General features: G+C 41.9%; 1 protein-coding gene across 7 annotated transcripts in view; it reads left to right on the top strand.

Annotated features, from left to right (window-relative positions):
- NADSYN1 (NAD synthetase 1) overlaps positions 1-19,739 on the top strand; it is a 31,121-nt gene that overhangs the window by 8,209 nt on the left and 3,173 nt on the right. For 2 of the 7 annotated variants that reach the window (XM_030560128.1, XM_030560132.1), the window contains 13 exons: positions 2,642-2,759; positions 4,199-4,330; positions 5,114-5,188; positions 5,402-5,526; positions 7,351-7,399; positions 8,926-9,034; positions 12,022-12,190; positions 13,261-13,396; positions 13,649-13,755; positions 16,245-16,376; positions 17,412-17,512; positions 18,289-18,443; positions 19,451-19,627. In XM_030560128.1, the coding sequence (XP_030415988.1) occupies positions 2,642-2,759; positions 4,199-4,330; positions 5,114-5,188; positions 5,402-5,526; positions 7,351-7,399; positions 8,926-9,034; positions 12,022-12,190; positions 13,261-13,396; positions 13,649-13,755; positions 16,245-16,376; positions 17,412-17,512; positions 18,289-18,443; positions 19,451-19,627 (1,585 nt within the window). Of the gene's footprint in view, positions 1-2,641; positions 2,760-4,198; positions 4,331-5,113; positions 5,189-5,401; positions 5,527-7,350; positions 7,400-8,921; positions 9,035-12,021; positions 12,191-13,260; positions 13,397-13,648; positions 13,756-16,244; positions 16,377-17,411; positions 17,513-18,288; positions 18,444-19,450; positions 19,628-19,739 lie in introns of those variants that run through there. The other 5 variants (XM_030560130.1, XM_030560129.1, XM_030560131.1 and 2 more) reach the window with 5 other exon arrangements.

Here is a 19,739-nt window from a genome sequence, read left to right as displayed (position 1 = left end):
GGTACTGGGCAAATTAGTCGAAACAATAGTTAAGAATAAAATTGTCAGACACATGGAAAAACAAACTGTTGAGCAATAGTCAACATGGTTTCTGTAAAGGGAAATTGTGTCTTACTAATCTATTAGAGTTCTTTGAAGGGGTCAACAAACCTGTGGACATACTGTACTTAGATTTCCAGAAAGCCTTGACAAAGTCCATCACCAAAGGCTCTTACGTAAATTAAGGTGTCATGGGATAAAAGGGAAGGTCCTTTCATGGATTGAGAACTGGTTAAAAGACAAGGAACAAAGGGTAGGAATTAATGGTAAATTCTCAGAATGGAGAGGGGTAACTAGTGGTGTTCCCAAGGGGTCAGTCCTAGGACCAATTCTATTCAATTTATTCATAAATGATCTGGAGAAAAGGGTAAACCATGAGGTGGCAAAGTTTGCAGATGATACTAAACTACTCAAGATAGTTAAGACCAAAGCAGATTGTGAAGAACTTCAAAAAGATCTCACAAAACTAAGTGATTGGGCAACAAAATGGCAAATGAAATTTAATGTGGATAAATGTAAAGTAATGCACATTGGAAAAAATAACCCCAACTATGCATGCATACAATATGATGGGGGCTAATTTAGCTACAATGAGTCAGGAAAAAGATCTTGGCGTCATCGTGAATAGTTCTCTGAAGATGTCCACGCAGTCCGCAGAGGCGGTCAAAAAAGCGAACAGGATGTTAGGAATCATTAAAAAGGGGATAGAATATAAGACAGAATATCTTATTGCCCTTATATAAATCCATGGTACTCCCACATCCCGAATACTGTGTACAGATGTGGTCTCCTCACCTCAAAAAAGATATTCCAGCACTAGAAGAGGTTCAGAAAAGGGCAACTAAAATGATTAGGGGTTTGGAGAGGGTCCGATATGAGGAAAGATTAAAGAGACTATGCCTCTTCAGCTTGGAAAAGAGGAGACTAAGGGGGGATATGATAGAGGTATATAAAATCATGAGTGATGTTGAGAAAGTGGATAAGGAAAAGTTATTTACTTATTCCCATAATACAAGAACTAGGGGTCACCACATGAAATTAATAGGTAGCAGGTTTAAAACAAATAAAAGGAATTTCTTCTTCACGCAGCGCACAGTCAACTTGTGGAACTCCTTACCTGAAGAGGTTGTGAAGGCTGGGACTATAATAATATTTAAAAGGGAACTGGATAAATTCATGGTGGCTACGTCCATAAATGGCTATTAGTCAGGAAGGGTAAAGAATGGTGTCCCTAGCCTCTGTTCATCAGAGGATGGAGATGGATGGCAGGAGAGAGATCACTTGATCATTGCCTGTTAGCTTCACTCCTTCTGCGGCACCTGGCATTGACCACTGTCGGTAGACAGATACTGGGCTAGATGGACCTTTGGTATGACCCGGTACGGCTGTTCTTATGTAATACAAAATGCTGTCAGATGCATAAATTAAACAAATAGGAAAAAAAATGTAAATGTTTCTCTAAATGGTTTCATTCTCTTCTAGTCATCCTTTGTTCCTTGTAGCTATAGGAGGTGCAAATTTTTCAAAAATGTGATTGATTGTCCTTTTTATATCAGTATATTTTCATCAATTTCCTATAAAAATAATTTAAAAAAAAATGCAACATGCTCATTTTCTCATCTCCATGTCATATGACTATAGTTGATTTATTTGTTCGTGCTGTGGTGTTTGCTGAGAAGGAGAGAGTGGAGCTACAGACCTTGGAGGAATGCTTTCATTCCCTCAGTGGTAGAAAGATATTCAGATATATGAACAGGTGACTTCCTTTGAATTAGAAGGATGGCATTTGATAATGTAAAAGAGGACGATCAGAGCGAGTGCAAGGATGTTTCGCGCCCTAGGCGAAACTTCCACCTTGCGTCCCCCCTGAGCCCTGTGGCAACTCTCTGCCCCCCTCCGCCCTAAGGAGCCCCTCTGCGGCAGCCCCTTCCCCCTGCAGCAGCTCTCCCCGGCCTGAGGAGCTGGGTGGCAGCTCCCCACCCCTGCTCAACTCTCCTCCACCTCCTTCCTGAGCACGCCATCACCGCTCCACTTCTCCCACCTCCCAGGCTTCCGGCACCAATCAGCTGTTTGGCGCTGCAAGCCTGGGAGGGAGAGAAGCAGAGCAGAGCAGGGCGGTGTGCTCAGGAGAGGAGGCGGAGCAGAGGTGAGCTGGGGCAGGGAGCGATTCCCCTGTGTGCCGCACCCCCCCTTACTTGCTGCAGGCAGCCCTCCCCGCACCCTCCTACCCCAGCTCCCTCCACCTAAATGTTGATGAGGACCGGGGCGGCCAAAGATCCAGCCACCGCGGTTGCCGCCGAAAGTCCCGAAATGCTGCTCCCCAAATGCTAGTGCCCTAGGTCGCCTAATGCGTTTCACTGGCCCTGAGGACGATGAAAGCCCCTCCTTTTCTCTGGAAAACAATCCATCCATGACAAAGGAACAGCGCAATGCAGGGAAATAAATATGATGCTTTAGCAAATATTTTCATTATTTGAACTAACCAAGACATGCATTAAACTGGCAGTGGACTACTCTAGGCATGGCAAAGAGATAAAATTAGTGGCAACTAATGACAAGTGGAAATGCCAGCTGAGTATTGTACTGTCTCTTATTTTTATAGCCCTCATATTGAAATGGGTCTTGATGGGGTGGAGATCTTCACTAATTCATCAGGGAGTCACCATGTGCTGCGGAAAGCTCATACCCGTGTGAATATGGTAAATTCTGCAACAGCAAAGGTAGATCTTTTTAAAGACTAACTCATCTCTTCATTACTTACTCCAGTTTTTCAGAGTAGTCTCCTCTACTCTGATAGGGCATAGTGTTACCTGCCTGTGTTAGTAATTAGGCTTGATGGCATTGGAAAGCGAAATCTGTAATCTTCTTTTCATATATATATATATATATATATATCTACAAAGGAGAGTTAGCAGAATCTTTACACCAGGGTGTATTTAATTAAACCAAACCCCAGGGATGTGAGATCAAAAGAATGGGTGCCTTTGATTCTTCTCTATCTTGGTTGCTTTTACAAACAAACAAACACACAAACAAACAAAAACTATAACAATAAAGAGAGAAAACCACCATTCAAAGTAACTAATTATTTTACTGTTGAAAGCATGAAATGTTGTATCCACTTTATGCAGAAAAAATTGCAACCAATTGTAAATCAATGTAGCTCTAAACAAAATATACATGCATACTGTATGGTGCAAATTTACCAGGATTAACAGCTCATTACTTGGTTATATTCCACTCAGTGAAGGGGAGAGATTTCCTGGCATGAGCACAAGTCTCTGTGGTTCCGTTAAAGCCACAGGCTCCTTTCTGATCTTAATTAAAATGTTCATATTGACATGAGAGCTGAAGAAATATCAATAAATATACCATGAAGGGAAAATAAAGATCTGGGTTTACACTGAAACCTTGAGGCTTTCCCCTGCTGCCTCACCTTATCCCTTTGCCTTCAGAGGTTTATAACTGCAGAGGAGATTAGCAAAATGATAATTTTTTCTAAAGCAAATTATTTAAAAAAGATTAAGATGTTAGGATGTTTTGCGTTTTTTATATCTAAAACTCACCTTATTTTAAAAGAAAAAATATATATTCAGTGATTAGGCAAAAACTGTATCTGTTTTTAATAAAGATGGGATGGAGGAGGAACAAGCCAGTGAATGGCAAGCTAAGCCATGAAAAGTGGTTAGTATGGGTATGATGGTCCCTTCATAATAATTTAACATGCTTTGCTTGCTTAACAATATTTGCTGTGTCCCAAGACATCCAAATATAATTTCTTCCTCACTTTGCCATGCCCTCTATTATAAAGAGTTGTTATTTTTGCAACACCTGCCATCTTGAACTTTGAATTTCAGTTTTAAAGTATAGGCCTCTATTACTTGAACTAAAGGGGCAACTCCATTTGCTGGTAGCAGGCATCTGAGGCAGATGTAACACACTTAGCCAGTGTGTTATATTATTTGTTTTCACAGGGCCCACAAAGTGCTGAGCACTTTTTTCAATCAAAAAGGAAAGAATAGTCCCTAAATTAGTCACAATGTAAAGATGGAGAGTAAACTTGGGAGGGGGCAAAAGAAACCAGTAGTTTGCCTTTTAACATTCCATAGTTTTCAAACTGTTATATTTTGAAAATATATATATATTTTTTTCTTCTTAGAGTGGTGGGATTTACGTCTTAGCCAATCAGAAAGGCTGTGATGGTGATCGTCTGTACTATGATGGTTGTGCCATGATTTCTATGAATGGAGACACTATTGCTCAAGGATCCCAGTTTTCACTGAATGATGTGGTAATAAACTCAGCTGACTGACACTGTGAGATTCATTTCACTCCTTGGTCTCCCTCAGCATGGCATTGCTATTCTTCTCTCAGACCTTGTTGCAAGGTGAAGTCAGTGAGACTGCTTCTACACTGAGGCTTTTCAGAAATTCTCCCACCATTGGTCTAGCACAGGTTCAGTTCTGTTGGTGCTAGGGAGGCTGGATGCCATAATATAGACCAAGCAAGTGCCTTTTTACTAAGTTATCCAACCCTGCTCCAAGGAGGTCTAAATGTCACAGTGGTACAATTGCTTGCCCCCAATCCACACTAGCACTTCTTGTTTTGCCTGCAGTGATGGAACTACAGGACGGGAAGAGTTTCTGAAAATGCTCATATAGATCAGGCCTGGAGGTTTGGATATCAATGTGGAGAGGAGCAGGCCTTGTTGTTTTATATGTGTTTATTTAAGCAATTGGACACAAAGGTGTCAATTAGAGTGTAATTATTATAGGCTCAGTTTTGCAAACTCTTATGCAAACAAGAAACTTGTTAAGCCAGTATGAACTTTCTCATGTAGGGATTGTGGGATAGTCTATTGTCTAGTGCATTCAGGATAAATTGTTCTCATTTAATTCATGTGAGGAATCCTGTTGAAGTCATTGGTCTTACGCTCATGAGTAGATTGAGCAGGAGATATCTACAGTGGAAATGAGTGTATCCCTTTTTAAACAATTCTTTGTCCCGCACATTTGGGTTCGGAAAGGCATTCTGTACCTGTGTCGGATGTCTAATTTTAAATGCCTTTCACCAGGAAGTCTTGGTTGCTACACTGGATTTGGAAGATGTTCGAAGTTATAGGGCAGAAATTTCATGTCGTAACCTAGAGGTAAGAATTCTTCAAATGTGTTAAATTTGTGCTCTTTGAATTTCCGTAAGTTATTGAGTCAACACATCTTCAATTATTGAAAGAGAGACTGTTGAAATACTTTGGTTTCTGCAGTATTCCAGAGGATGTATTATCCGTGAACATGTAATGCATTTAGAGATAAATGCTACATTAAAACTGATGACATCCCAAATTTTCTATTCTATTAATTAGGCAAGCAAAGTGAATTCCTATTCCAGAATAAAAGTGAATTTTGCTCTGTCATGTTCTGATGATATCTGTGTACCTGCATGTGAGCCAATCCAGTGGAGATATCATAGTCCAGAGGAAGAAATCTGGTAGGCATAAATGAGGTGAAATGAATTTACTCAAAATAAAAATATAGTCTGTTGCATACTTTATTGGTAAGGTTAAAAAAATTTGGACACTAAAATTATTTCTTGATGATATGCAAAGTCCTAAAAGGGAAGTGTCTAAACAAAGGAGATCAATAAAGATGGATTTTTAAATATGAAATAGTTCTTATAACTGTTCTGAAATATTTATTAAGGCTGTCAATTAATCACAGTTAACTCATGCGATTATCTCAAAAAATTAATCGTGATTAAAAAAGTTAATTGTGATTAACTGCACTGTTAAATAATAGAATACCAATTGAAATTTATTAAATATTTTTGGATGTTTTTCTACATTTTCAAATGTATTTATTTCAATTACAACATAACAAAGTGCACAGGGCTCACTATATTTTATTTTTATTACAAATATTTGCACTATAAAAATAAAATATTTTTCAACTCACTTCATACAAGTACTGTAGTGCAATCTCTTCATTGTGAAAGTGCAACTTAACAAATGTAGATTTTTTTTGTTACATAACTGCTTCAAAAACAAAACAATGTAAAACTTTAGAGCCTGTAAGTCCACTCAGTCCTATTTCACATTCAGCCAATGGCTAAGACAAACAAGTTTTTTCACATTTACAGGAAATAATTCTGCCTGCTTTTTATTTACAATGTCACCTGAAAGTGAGAACAGACGTTCGCATGGCACTTTTGTAGCTGGCATTGCAAGGTATTTACATGTCAGATATGCTAAACATTCATATGCCCCTTCATGCTTTGACCACTATTTCAAAGGACATGCTTCCATGCTGATGATACACATGGAAAAAAAAAAAGCGTTAATTAGATTTGTGACTGAACTCCTTTGGGGAGAACTGTATGTCTCCTGCTGTGTTTTTCCCACATTTTGCCATGTATTTCATGTGGTAGCAGTCTCTGATGATGACCCAGCATGTTGTTCATTTTAAGAACACTTTCACTGCAGATTTGACAAAATGCAAAGAAGGTACCAATGTGAGATTTATGCAAAGAAGGTTCCAATGTAAAGATAGTTACAGCACTTAACCCAAAGTTTTAAGAATCTGAAGTGCCTTTCAAAATCTGAGAGGGATGAAGTGTGGAGCTTGCTTTCAGAAGTCTTAAAACAGCAACACGCTGATGCGGAAACTACAGAATCCGAACCACCAAAAAAGAAAATCATCCTTCTGCTTGTTGCATCTGACTGAGACAATGAAAATGAACATGCGTCAGTCCATATTGCTTTGGATTGGAATGGTGGTTGAAGCATGAAGGGACATATGAATCTTTAGCACATATGGCTCGTAAATATCTTCTGACACCGGCTACAACAGAGCTATGCAAATACCTGTTTTCACTTTCAGGTGACATTGTAAACAAGAAGTGAGCAGCATTATCTTCTGCAAATGTAAACAGACTTGTTTGAGCGATTGGCTGAACATGAAGTAGGACAGAATGGACTTGTAAAACTTTAGAGCCTACATTATTTTGTTTCTGAATCCAGTTTTTTTGTACGTAATTCTACATTTGTAGGTTCAACTACAGCTTGTAAGGGGGGATTTGAAAAACACATTTTCTTTTGTTTTTTACAGTGCAAATATTTGTAATAAAAATAGCTATAAAGTGAGCACTGTACACTTTGTATTCTGTATTGTAATTGAAATCAATATATTTGAAGATGTAGAAGACATCCAAAATATTTAAACATATAGTATTCTATTATTGTTTAAGTGTGTGATTAATCGCGGTTAATTTTTTAATCTCTTGACAGCCCTAATATTTATATTTTGTAACTTACAGTCTTGGCCCTGCATGCTGGCTTTGGGACTACTTAAGACGCAGTAATCAGGTAAGGACTCTCTTTTCAACATTGTCTTTCTATGTTTTAACCATAAGAATAGTATAGGTAGCTTGCCTCTACCTACATCTCTTTAGAGCAACATTATTCTGTGAGACTTTTCTCTAGTGTCTTCGGTTCAAGCTTAAAGCACTTATTCAAGGTGTGTCTAACTGTTCTCTTCAAATCTATTAGTGCTCAGTACTGCTTTCTTTAAATTCAATAACAAAACTCCCATTGACAAAGGGTTTTTTTGTGTGTGTGGTTTTTTTTGGTAACTTAAGTTGGTGTTCCTGTTTCCTGCAAGCAACATATTTTTAATGGCATGATAAAAACATCCTTTCTTCCCTGTACCTGGAAACAATACACCAGATTCATTGCTGACTTGCACCCTGGCAATCTGACTAAAGTCAATGGAATTGTGTAGGGTAGAAATCAGCACTGAATCTGGCCAGATTGTTTAGGATCTCTCAAGAGAAATCCCTTATAAGAGCTTCATTCATGAATCTGTTTTCTTTGTGCAGTGATGTTGCTGTTGACTTTTTTTCTTTCTTCTGCTTGGTTTTGGGCCCTCTTTTCATCATGCGTATCTCTATGCCGTACATCACACAAGTGCTGAATTCTGATGCTTGTATTCTTACCAGTTCTGGGCTTGCTTCTGCACCCATTGAAGTCCAGTAGAAAACTCATATTGACTTCTGTGGGAGTAAGACTGAGCCCATTATGGCTATTATTGGGAGAGGCGTATTACTCATGTTTCCTCTGTAACATGAAAATGGAGGTGACCATCATGTAAACTATTGATGAATAGGACAGTGAATTTAAGATTTAACCCACAACAACAGTTTATTGCATCTGCAACATATTCAACCATTGCTAACACGAACACAGATGAAATCTCAGTAGTTGTTGAGAGCCTACAGAGACACATGAAAAAGTACTAGTCAGTTACAGCTCTCTAAAAATAGGTGGTCCCTAACTATAAAGAAAACATACAGCATCCGTTACAAGGTAATTGCTTTTACTGTTCCTTGCCAACATAATTCTGATGATCACCTTCCATCTTCTCAAAAGCCATTTTAAGTAGATGGACCAAAATAAAAAGTGACAAACACACATACTAGTGGTTTGATTCCAAAGATTGTGTTTTGAAATAAGCAGAAGATCACATTAAGCAATGATCCAAATTAAAAAGTGTGGATTGGATGCTAAGAATTCCATCCTTCTTAATGAGCTTTCTTAACCACGCTAGTGGGTGAGGACCTGTTTAGCAGCTTTTTCTAGCCATCAAAGTAAAAGGTTTAACCTGAGACTTGGCTTGGTTAGCCAATGCAAAGTGATAAGGGTGTGAAATGCTTTGCTAGATCTGTTTTCCAATTAAGTACTACCAGACATGACTGGCCCTGCTGGCTGAGCATGCGTAACTCACCTGAGGGAGGGAGACAGGAATGGGCTCAACATATTGTTTCTGAAGGGTAAAATATGTTTTTACAATGGCACTTCTTACAGCTTTTTCCATTGTTTGCTGTTTAAGGCAGGATTTTTTCTACCGCTTAGTGGTGGAATTGACAGCTCTGCTACAGCTTGCATTGTATACTCCATGTGTCGCCAGGTTTGCCTTGCAGTCAAGAATGGAAGTAAGTTGGGGTGTGTGTGTGTGTATCCTTGTCAAAGTAACCAAGCTTGCAAATGATTAGAGGTAGATGAATATTAGTCATTAGTACAGTACAGAAGGTGCAGCATACTGGTCATGTACTTAATTAGAGAGCGGGCCCAAGCACTACATTTCAGTGGAGTGTGGTAGCTAATTGCCTTAGACGCCTTTTGAGAAACCCAGCCAAAATGTGGATCCAGATTTCAAAGATCCAAATTGTATTTATGGGTTTTGGTCAGCTATGAAACTCAGGCTATGTCTACACTTGTGGCGTGTGGAGTTCACCTGCAGCATGCCTGCTAGCGGGGGTATAAATAGCAGTGTAAATAGTGATGCATGGCTTAACTGAATAGGATAGTGTTCCCTACATGCCTGAACCTTGATGGTGTACTCTACATATGGGCTATCTATATGCCCAAGTAGTGCCTCCCACGTGGACACTGCCATTTTTAGCAGTGTAGTGTCTCACTGCCTCCCTGCTGCTAGAGCCTTTCCCGGCCACAGTGTAAAGCTGCTGTGGGGGAAGGTGGGGGAAGAGCAGCAGGGAAAGGCTTCAGCAGGAGACAGCAGGGAAGGACTCCGGCAGAGGGGAGCTGCCAGAGCCTTGCCCTGCCACCATCCCACTGCCAGAGCCTTTTACTGCCGTGGGTAGCTACATGTGTAGTGCATATCTTCACTTATGGGCAGTGCATAGAGTACATAGCCATGGATCTGGATTATTCTTTGGATTTATCTTCCAAAATCTGAGATGTTTGGGTCTGGTGTTCCAGTTTATTGTGGGAGAGTTTGTTCATTTTGGGTGAAATTCAACTGTACGTTGGCCAGCACAGTTCTTAAGCCACGCTTAAGTCTCACATGTGCTTAAGGAAAGTTAAGTATCAGAGGGGTAGCTGTGTTAGTCTGGATCTGTAAAAGCAGCAAAGAATCCTGTGGCACCTTATAGACTAACAGACGTTTTGGAGCATGAGCTTTCGTGGGTGAATACCCACTTCTTCAGATGCATGTGGTGGAAATTTCCAGGGGCAGGTATATATATGCTAGCAAGCAAGCTAGAGATAACGAGGTCAGTTCAATCAGGGAGGATGAGGCCCTGTTCTAGCAGTTGAGGTGTGAAAACCAAGAGAGGAGAAACTGGTTCTGTAGTTGGCAAGCCATTCACAGTCTTTGTTCAATCCTGAGCTGATGGTGTCAAATTTGCAGATGAACTGAAGCTCAGCAGTTTCTCTTTGAAGTCTGGTCCTGAAGTTTTTTTGCTGCAGGATGGCCACCTTAAGGTCTGCAATAGTGTGGCCAGGGAGGTTGAAGTGCTCTCCTACAGGTTTTTGTATATTGCCATTCCTAATGTCTGATTTGTGTCCATTTATCCTTTTCCGTAGAGATTGTCCAGTTTGGCCGATGTACATAGCAGAGGGGCATTGCTGGCATATGATGGCGTATATTACATTGGTGGATGTGCAGGTGAATGAACCAGTGATGGTGTGGCTGATCTGGTTACGTCCTGTGATGGTGTTGCTGTAGACAATGGATCATGTGATGTGTCCGGGATGGAAGCTGGAGGCATGAAGGTAGGCATCACACGATCCATTGTTTACAGCCAAGCACTGAGGTACAACCGCATCTGCTCTAACACCTCAGACAGAGATCAACACCTAAAAAATCTCCACCAAGCATTCTCAAAACTACAATACCCGCACGAGGAAATAAGGAAACAGATCAACAGAGCCAGACGTGTACCCAGAAGCCTCCTACTGCAAGACAAACCCAAGAAGGAAACCAACAGGACTCCACTGGCCATCACATACAGCCCCCAGCTAAAACCCCTCCAACGCATCATCAAGGATCTATAACCCATCATGGACAATGATCCCACACTTTCACAGGCCTTGGGTGGCAGGCCAGTCCTTGCCCACAGACAACCTGCCAACCTGAAACATATTCTCACCAGTAACTGCACACCGCACCATAATAACTCTAGCTCAGGAACCAATCCATGCAACAAACCTCGATGCCAACTCTGCCCACATATCTACACCAGCGACACCATCACAGGACGTAACCAGATCAGCCACACCATCACTGGTTCATTCACCTGCACATCCACCAATGTAATATACGCCATCATATGCCAGCAATGCCCCTCTGCTATGTACATCGGCCAAACTGGACAATCTCTACGGAAAAGGATAAATGGACACAAATCAGACATTAGGAATGGCAATATACAAAAACCTGTAGGAGAGCACTTCAACCTCCCTGGCCACACTATTGCAGACCTTAAGGTGGCCATCCTGCAGCAAAAAAACTTCAGGACCAGACTTCAAAGAGAAACTGCTGAGCTTCAGTTCATCTGCAAATTTGACACCATCAGCTCAGGATTGAACAAAGACTGTGAATGGCTTGCCAACTACAGAACCAGTTTCTCCTCTCTTGGTTTTCACACCTCAACTGCTAGAACAGGGCCTCATCCTCCCTGAATGAACTGACCTCGTTATCTCTAGCTTGCTTGCTAGCATATATATACCTGCCCCTGGAAATTTCCACCACATGCATCTGAAGAAGTGTGTATTCAGCTCATGCTCCAAAACGTCTGTTAGTCTATAAGGTGCCACAGGATTCTTTGCTGCTTTTAAGGAAAGTTAAGCTCTGAAATTGGGTTGAAGTAGCATTTCATCCTTTCATCCTTATGAAGCCTCTTTGTAATACGTGGGACAAAACTTTTTTATATTTATAGATACAAAACCAGCAGCAAACTCAATAATACTCTTTAATGGAATTGAGGACATTTGAAATGCCAACAAATGAAGTGCTACATTATTTTGTGAAGGGTTGTTGTGAGGCTTAGTTCCTTTATGATTATAAAGTGCTTTGAGATCCTCTAATGATTGGTGCTGTGGAAGAGCAAAGTATTATTAGCAGTAGTATAAGGTATCTGTGATGCTTCATTTGATTTCTCATTTTACTTTTACTGGATTGTCTGCAGATCAAGGTGTACTAGCCGATGTACGTAGGATAGTGAATGATGAGACCTATACTCCTGAGGATTCCCAGGAATTCTGTGGACATATCTTCACCACTTGTTACATGGCTAGCGAGAACTCCTCCCAGGATACATACAACAGGGCCAAATTATTGGCAGAACAAATAGGCAGGTATAGAATAAGAAATACTTGGATTAAATAATTGCAGTTAAGATTTCATATACAGTTTCAGGTTTTCTAAAAGACCAGTATGAGAGTAATAAAGGTGGTAAGTAGAATATTATAGCCTTTAATATCTGAGCGTATGTGTGGGGGAGGTGTTAGAAACATTGGGGGAAGAAAAGAGAAACCAGTCAACTGAACTTGAAAAGTCTGCACTCCAGGCTCCCCAAGTCTAGAAGCCGGATATTAGGTGGTGGTAGGCTTCAGTGCAGAAGTGGGCAAACTACGGGCCATATCCGGCCTGCAAGAACATCCTGCCCGGCCCTTGAGCACCTGGCTGGGGAGGCTACCTCCGGCCCCTCCACTGCTGTTCCCCCTCCCTTGCAGCCAGGCTGCTGTGTGGGCAGCAATCTGGGCGGCGGGGCTGTGCGCTCCTGCAGGGCAGCGCAGCAGCATGTCTGGCTCTGGCCGGGCGGTGTGGCAGCCAGACTCAAAGTGGCATGGTAAGGGGCTGGGGTGTTGGATAAAGGGTTGGGGGTCCCAGGGGACAGGGAGTGGTTGGATGGGGTGGAGGTTTTGGGGGGGAGGGGCGGTCAGGGGATGGGAATGGGGGGGTTGGGGTTGGATAGGCGTGGCAGTCCTGGGGGGCCTGTTGGGGCGGAGGTAGGGGGATAGGGAACAGGGAGCAGGGGGGTCGGATATGGGGTGGAGTCCTCAGGGGGTGGTCAGAAAACAAGGGGGGGGGAGTTGGATGGGTCGGGGGTTGTAAGGGGGGCAGTCAGGGGGTGGGAAGTGGGAGGGGTCGGATAGGGGGCAGAGGCCAGGCTGTTTGGGGAGGCACCGCTTTCCCTACCCGGCCCTCCATTCAGTTTTGCAACCCCGATATGGCCCTCGGACCAAAAGTTTGCCCACCCCTGCATTAGTGCCTTACTCCTGTATCCTTGATTTACATGCTAGAGAATTGAGGGTTTAATTATTTTCTTCACATAAGGAAGACAAAGTTAAAATCATTTGTTTTATACTGTTTTACCTAGTCGTACATATGCAAACTGACTTACTTATGCTTGTAATCTTCTCAGCTATCATATAAATCTAAACATAGATGTGGCAGTGAAAGCCATTGTGGGGATTTTCAGTATGGTGATGGGCAGATCTCCCCAGTTTCGTGTCCATGGAGGGAGCAGCAGGGAAAATCTGGCACTGCAAAATGTGCAGGTATGCTTTTGTTGCCCCAAAGGAACCACTCCACATAACCCTTCTTATAGTAACATTTGGGGGTTAAGTGACACTGGGTTGTGGTGTTCACTAGTCAGCTGTAGAGACTGGAGCTCTAAAGGTGGCTTAGTTCTGAAGTATGCTGGGCTCATGGTAGTTCCTAGTGGACATTTGAATTTCTTTGAATTCTGTTTTATGAGGGAAAAAGTAGTTTGCTTTGTAAATCTGCTTTATTTCTCAATTTGATTGTAGGCTAGAATAAGAATGGTCCTTGCCTACTTGTTTGCTCAGCTGAGTCATTGGGCTCGTGGGATGCCTGGTGGGCTTCTAGTGCTTGGATCAGCCAATGTGGATGAAAGGTGGGTGAATATTAGAAATCTATTAACAAGTCATCGGGAGTCAAAGTCACTGCAGTCTTTTGTAACTCCCCTGGATGACAGTATATACCAATGCCCCAGAAAATATAATTAATTTTAAAACTAAAATGAGTGTACTGGAATCAATGAAAACATGAACTGAACCAAATTAGTAGACATTTTTCAGATGCCCATTAGAGAATTGGTGCAGTAATTTGATAAAAATAACAGCTGTTCCTTTCTCAGCAATCTTCAGTAGTGACCCATATAGTAAATAGAAAATGAAAGTGAAGCTAATATTTTGTGTCTTTTTAATGCTTTTATTATTAGAGATTTAAAAAAACAAACAAAAAAACCCCCCAACAACTTTGGAAGCCATGCAATATATTTTAAAAAATCAGGACCAAGCTTAGTAGGTTGGTCACAGTAAGGTGGGGCATCAGAGTGGGATTTTAGTTGCTATTGAGGTAAGAAAGACAGTATTTTAGTTGTTTTTGTGTGAAATGCCTTGCTTAATTGGTTGGTAGAGGCATCCGAATTAGATTTATAGTTTGCAGATCCTCAAGTTATAAATGGGGGAGTTGGGCGTCGAAACACTGCAATGTAATACAAAACAACAGTCAGACATACTTAAGTAAGCACAGGGTTAGTGGGACTCACCTTAGCTGACTTGTGTTACAGAACCCTGGGCTTAAGTGTCTACATTGTATTTAAACCCTACATTGAATTGTCTAGCCCGTGCTCTAACCTAGGGCTCGGACATCCAGACTGCAGTGCGCAGACTTGAGTCAAAGTTACCATATCCCAAAGTCTCCTGTAATGTGGTCACTCTAGCCATAGGACTGTGATGCACTGTGGGAAAACCTTACTGCCTGGCCTGCATGTTTTACATGCTGGAGAATTGAGGGGTTGTCGCTACAGGAAGTTTGAATAGCCCACCAAACCCATAGTAAACCCAGGATGCTCTCTTATAGAGTTCTTGAAGGTGGGTGATCAGAAGAGAATGGGTTAATGCTGACCTGAGCTACCACTGTTCGCCAAGGTGGAGGGGTTTCCCTTTTCAGTAGAGTGGACTGCAGATTGTTGGGATAGAGAGGACTAAAGAAGTTGTCCCATGGAATTGTGGGATACTTTTGGATGAGTCCCAGGACCCAAGTCAAGCAGCGCTGCATCTACACTGCAGAGCAACAGGGCTTGGACCCTGGGTCCCGGTTTCACTTGAGCTATGACCCTAGATCTCTGCAGAGTCCTGGGACCCTGGGCAGTGTAATTGGAGTGTAGACACGAGGGGGGGTTGGCTTAAGCCTGGGCTAAAGCATAGTCTTATGTTGCAGTATAGACATTAGAGATCCCAATCAAGATCAGGGCCCCTTTAGTCCAGGCACTGTACAGACACACACTGCATTGAAACTGTCCCTGCCCAGAGAGCTTACAGTCAAATAGAGGCATAGAGACTTTCCCAAAGCATTGCTGAAGCTCAGAGGAAGAGCCCACAGCTCCCAAATCCTAGTTCAGTGTCCTATTCACTGGACCATCTTGCCTCTCTGCCTGGGCCGGTGAAAGGATGTTTCGCACCCTAGGCGAAACTTCCACCTTGCGCCCTCCCCCGTCCCGAGGCCCTGCCCTGAGGTGCCTCCCACCCCCCCACGGCAGCTCCCCCCCTCTGCCCTGAGGCGCCCCCCGCAGCCCTAGCTCACCCCTGCTCTGCCTCCACCCCGAGCACGCTGTCTCTGCTTCACTTCTCCCGCCTCCCAGGCTTGTGGTGCCAATCAGCTTAGGCGCTGCAAGCCTGATAGGTGGGAGAAGTGAAGCTGCGACGGCGTGCTCGGGGAGGAGGAGGCGGGGCACGGGTGAGCTGGGGCCAGGAGTTCCCCTGCATGCTGCCCCACCCCCTACTTGCTGCAGGCAGCCCTCCCTGAACTCCACTGCCCCAGTTCCCGCTGCCTAAATGCCGGCGGTGACTGGCGTGGCTGAAGATCCGGCCGCCGTGGTCGCTGTCGAAGAAAATGCCGCCCCCCAAATCCTAGCGCCCTAGGCGACCGCCTAGGTTGCCTAAATGGTTGCACCGGCCCTGCCTGTAAATTACTTACTCTTCTGATTTCTCAAGAAGGTGGTCTCTGATTGGTTGGATTATCCAGAAAAGTTGAGACCTCAAGAGGGAAGAGCCCTAACAAGTGGCTTGTGCCAGTCCTGGGAGGCAGTCAGCCTACATTGCTTCAGGAAATACAGTTTTCATTTTTTTTTATTTGCAAATCACTTGTAATACATACAGTGCTAACTGCAGTTGCAGTAGGTATTAAAATATTATCACCTCCCTGCCAGAGATATAATGGTCATTAGAGGAGCACTACTACATCCGAACAATAATCTGTTTACCCCTTAATGTCCCAGTGACTTTAAAAAAATGATAGCCTTATAAATACACATGAAAACATAAAAGGCCCTATTTTTATAATCTTGGTTGTTATATAAAGTTCCTTATTCTTTTTCAGTCTTCACGGATACTTGACCAAGTACGATTGCTCCAGTGCCGATATCAATCCTGTTGGTGGAATCAGCAAGACTGACCTGAGAAGTTTCATACAGTATTGTATGGAAAACTTCCAGCTTACAGCACTCAGAAGGTCAGTGGTCAAGTAATGATTTTTAGGCCCTGTTCTAGCATCCATATTCCTCTTCCTCTCCTACAGTGTGTGCACATGTGTAACATAATGGAACTCCAGTTCTGAACCTCTTATGCCACTGTAATACATGTGATAAATAATAACTTCTGTGTTTAAATGTGGCTGCAGATTCTATATTTTTCCTGATCAGTGTGGACAGAGATATTTTTCTCTGAAAACCTGGCAGCCTAATAGCACTATTAATATTGGCCATCTATACCTATCAAAACGTTGTAGTCTTTAGCATAGCTTTAAAACAAGAGTATATTATGGTTCTTGCAAAATAAATCCAAGTGAATATTTGTCAAGGAAGTTATGCCATAACTGTGCTAGCAACTACGTTTAAACATGATTCCTACTAGGGCTGTGTCTACACTAGGGTTTATTTTATGGCAACTTTTTTCTATCATTGCTAACACCAGCTTGTTGAGGGTGCTAGTGGAGACAATGCTGCTGTGACTGCCTACGTTTTTACACTGTTATTTAAAAGGGACAGTGTTAATATGGTCAGCTTGAGGAGCTGTTCTATACTAGCTTTCCCAATGTTGTAACCAGCAGGGGAGCTTCAACAGTGAGAGACTCTTGGCAGAAACTCATTGTAGGCAAGGCTATGCTCTTTTTCAGCCTTAGCCTGGACAGGGATTTAGATGGATGCAAGACTGTTTATTTGCTGTTTCTGTGAATTTAGCACAAACTACTGAAAACTTCAGGTGCAGAACTGATTGTTGCTGTGCTTGAATCCTGAGGTCCTTATTCTATTTATACTCAGACTTGACTCAGGAAAATATATTATAACTATGATTTTATAATAAGCATCACCCTGTGCACCTAGGAGAGCTTTTGGCACAAATGGCAGTAGTCTAGTAGATGTCCCATTTTCTTTTTACGATCATTTTGCAGGTTGTGCTCCCGAAATGAAATTAAATAAAGCACTTGATATTTAGCAGGCCAGTCAGCTAATGTGATTGATTTGAATGAATGCTTTTTCCTACACAGTATTATATCAGCTCCACCAACTGCAGAGTTAGAGCCCCTTGCAGATGGACAAGTGTCTCAAACTGATGAGGTAATGGGCAGTGACTTTAAAAAATGCTCTGGTAAGCCTTATTCACAACTTGTTTTTTGTTCAGTAGCAGCGCTGCTGCCCGTCTCCAAACTATGACTAAGATACGTTTCTCTCCTTTTGAATGGTCTCATAAGCCATTCCACAAAACAGCTCTGTAAACATTAATATTTGGCACTAGGCTTGTTTATACAGGCCAAGAGTTTCAAAAGTAATGCATTTTTGGATGCCTTGAGTTTTGGGAGCTCCACTCGAGATATTTGTAAGGGGTATGTATTTCTTAGCTCTTTCTGAAAATCAATCCCCTTCAAGGCCTCTCAAGTTGGACCCCCCAAAATGGGAGTCACTCAAAGTCTCTAGTCACTTTTGGAAATATTGGCCCCAAAACTTTGTTTCTTCATTTTCTTTATTTAGCTGGATATGAGATCACTGTTCAAACCTACAGAACGCCCCTGAAATCTAGGCTGGTCTAAATTCTAGGGAACTGTAGTGTGTTTCTAGGAAAGTGGAGGGTAAATCAGGGCAGAATTTAGCTTCTTGTCTTCAAGCAGAAGGCCAACATCTAAGTTTATCTTGCTTCTGTGGTACTTGAAGCCTGTGTTCAAGTACCACAGAAGGAAAAATCCTTTTTATTCAAGAAATTCTCTTGCTAGCTAGATGCAATATATTCCCATAAAAAAATTCTGAAATTTCATTGCAGTCCTTATTTTCAATGGAGATGAATTTTCTATTTAGTATTTCTCTGATTAACTGAATTTATTACTGTCCCCTATAAAATAATACATTCTGACTCATGTTATACATTTTCAGTGCCCTTTTTGTGTATGATATTTCAGGAAGATATGGGGATGACATACACAGAGCTCTCAGTCTATGGCAAACTAAGGAAGATGGCCAAGGCTGGACCTTACAGCATGTTTTGTAAGCTGATCAATATGTGGAAGGAGATCTGTACCCCAAGAGAGGTAAAAATTTAAAAAATCTTGTATTTAACAGAATTTGCTCTCTGAAAAAGATTTTCATAGTAGTTTTCATAACTTAAGAGGAACAGCTTAATCAGTCTCTTGTATTTAGAAATACCTTAGAGAGGTTAAAGAAGAAAAGACCAAATTTCAAGAGAAATCTCTCTGTGGAAACCTGACAGCTGACACTGATCACATACTGCCCACTGTCTGTGTTACGTTTTGCTGTTTTCTGCTTCTCAGAAAACCTTTCTCTGCTAGTACAATCTGGCACAGATCCTAGAGTGATTCTGGACTTCTGTCTATACTGCAGACTGTTAGATCAATAGTTAGGTATTCTGAAGGGAACTGTTTATTTTTAGATCTATACATGCCTGGCCAAATTCTGCCTTCTCTTATATGCGCCCAATCCCCATGAAGTTAATGGGTGTGCCGTGAATATATTGCAGGAGAGAAGGTGGCTCTTGATTTTCAAAACACCTAAAAGAAATCCATGTCCACATATCCTGTGACAGAGTTGGTTGGAGAGGTGTCATTTCCATGACATTTCAATGGGTACTTGCTTTTATCCCAGCAGTGCCCTTTCTTGGACCTCTGTGAGGAAGGGAAGTTCTATTATTCCCATTTTATAGATGGAAAGCTGAGGCACAGAGAAGCTAAGTGACTTGCCCAAGGTCACACAGGAAATCTGTGGCAGAGCAGGGAATAAAATTTGGGTCTCTCACCCAGCCCAGTGCCCTAACCCCTGGGATATCCGTCTTCTCCCTTATAAAAAACATTTATAGGAAAATAGTACAGATGTTTCATTGTGACACTTTTGTGTATTCTGATACTTTAAATGCATATTACATAGCTAGCTTCCTCTGTGTTAAGTACATTAGTAGTGGTAACTAATACATATAAATTTGGATTTGTGAATTATCCCTCTCCAGAGTAACTTGCTCGTCTAGAATTGTGTTTAAGTTCTGAGAAATTTCAGTTGACCTGAAACTATGTGTTTTGTACACCAGGTGGCATCCAAGGTTAAGCATTTTTTCAGGATGTACTCAATTAACAGACATAAAATGACCACCCTCACACCTGCCTATCATGCGGAAAACTACAGTCCTGAGGACAACCGATTTGACCTGAGACCTTTCCTTTACAACTCCACCTGGTCCTGGCAGTTCAGGTCTATAGATAAACAGGTAAGCATAGTTCACTTCTTCTCTAGGTTTATTTTAAATCATTTGTGATACGATAAGCTCAGATCCAGTATATCTACAGAGACGAGATTCCTATGATCTAACTCTTAGGAGA

This window comes from Gopherus evgoodei, chromosome 4, assembly GCF_007399415.2.
Source record: "Gopherus evgoodei ecotype Sinaloan lineage chromosome 4, rGopEvg1_v1.p, whole genome shotgun sequence".
NCBI lineage: Eukaryota > Metazoa > Chordata > Testudines > Testudinidae > Gopherus > Gopherus evgoodei.
Note: the sequence above shows the minus strand (reverse complement) of the source record. Positions and strands in the feature narration are given on the sequence as shown.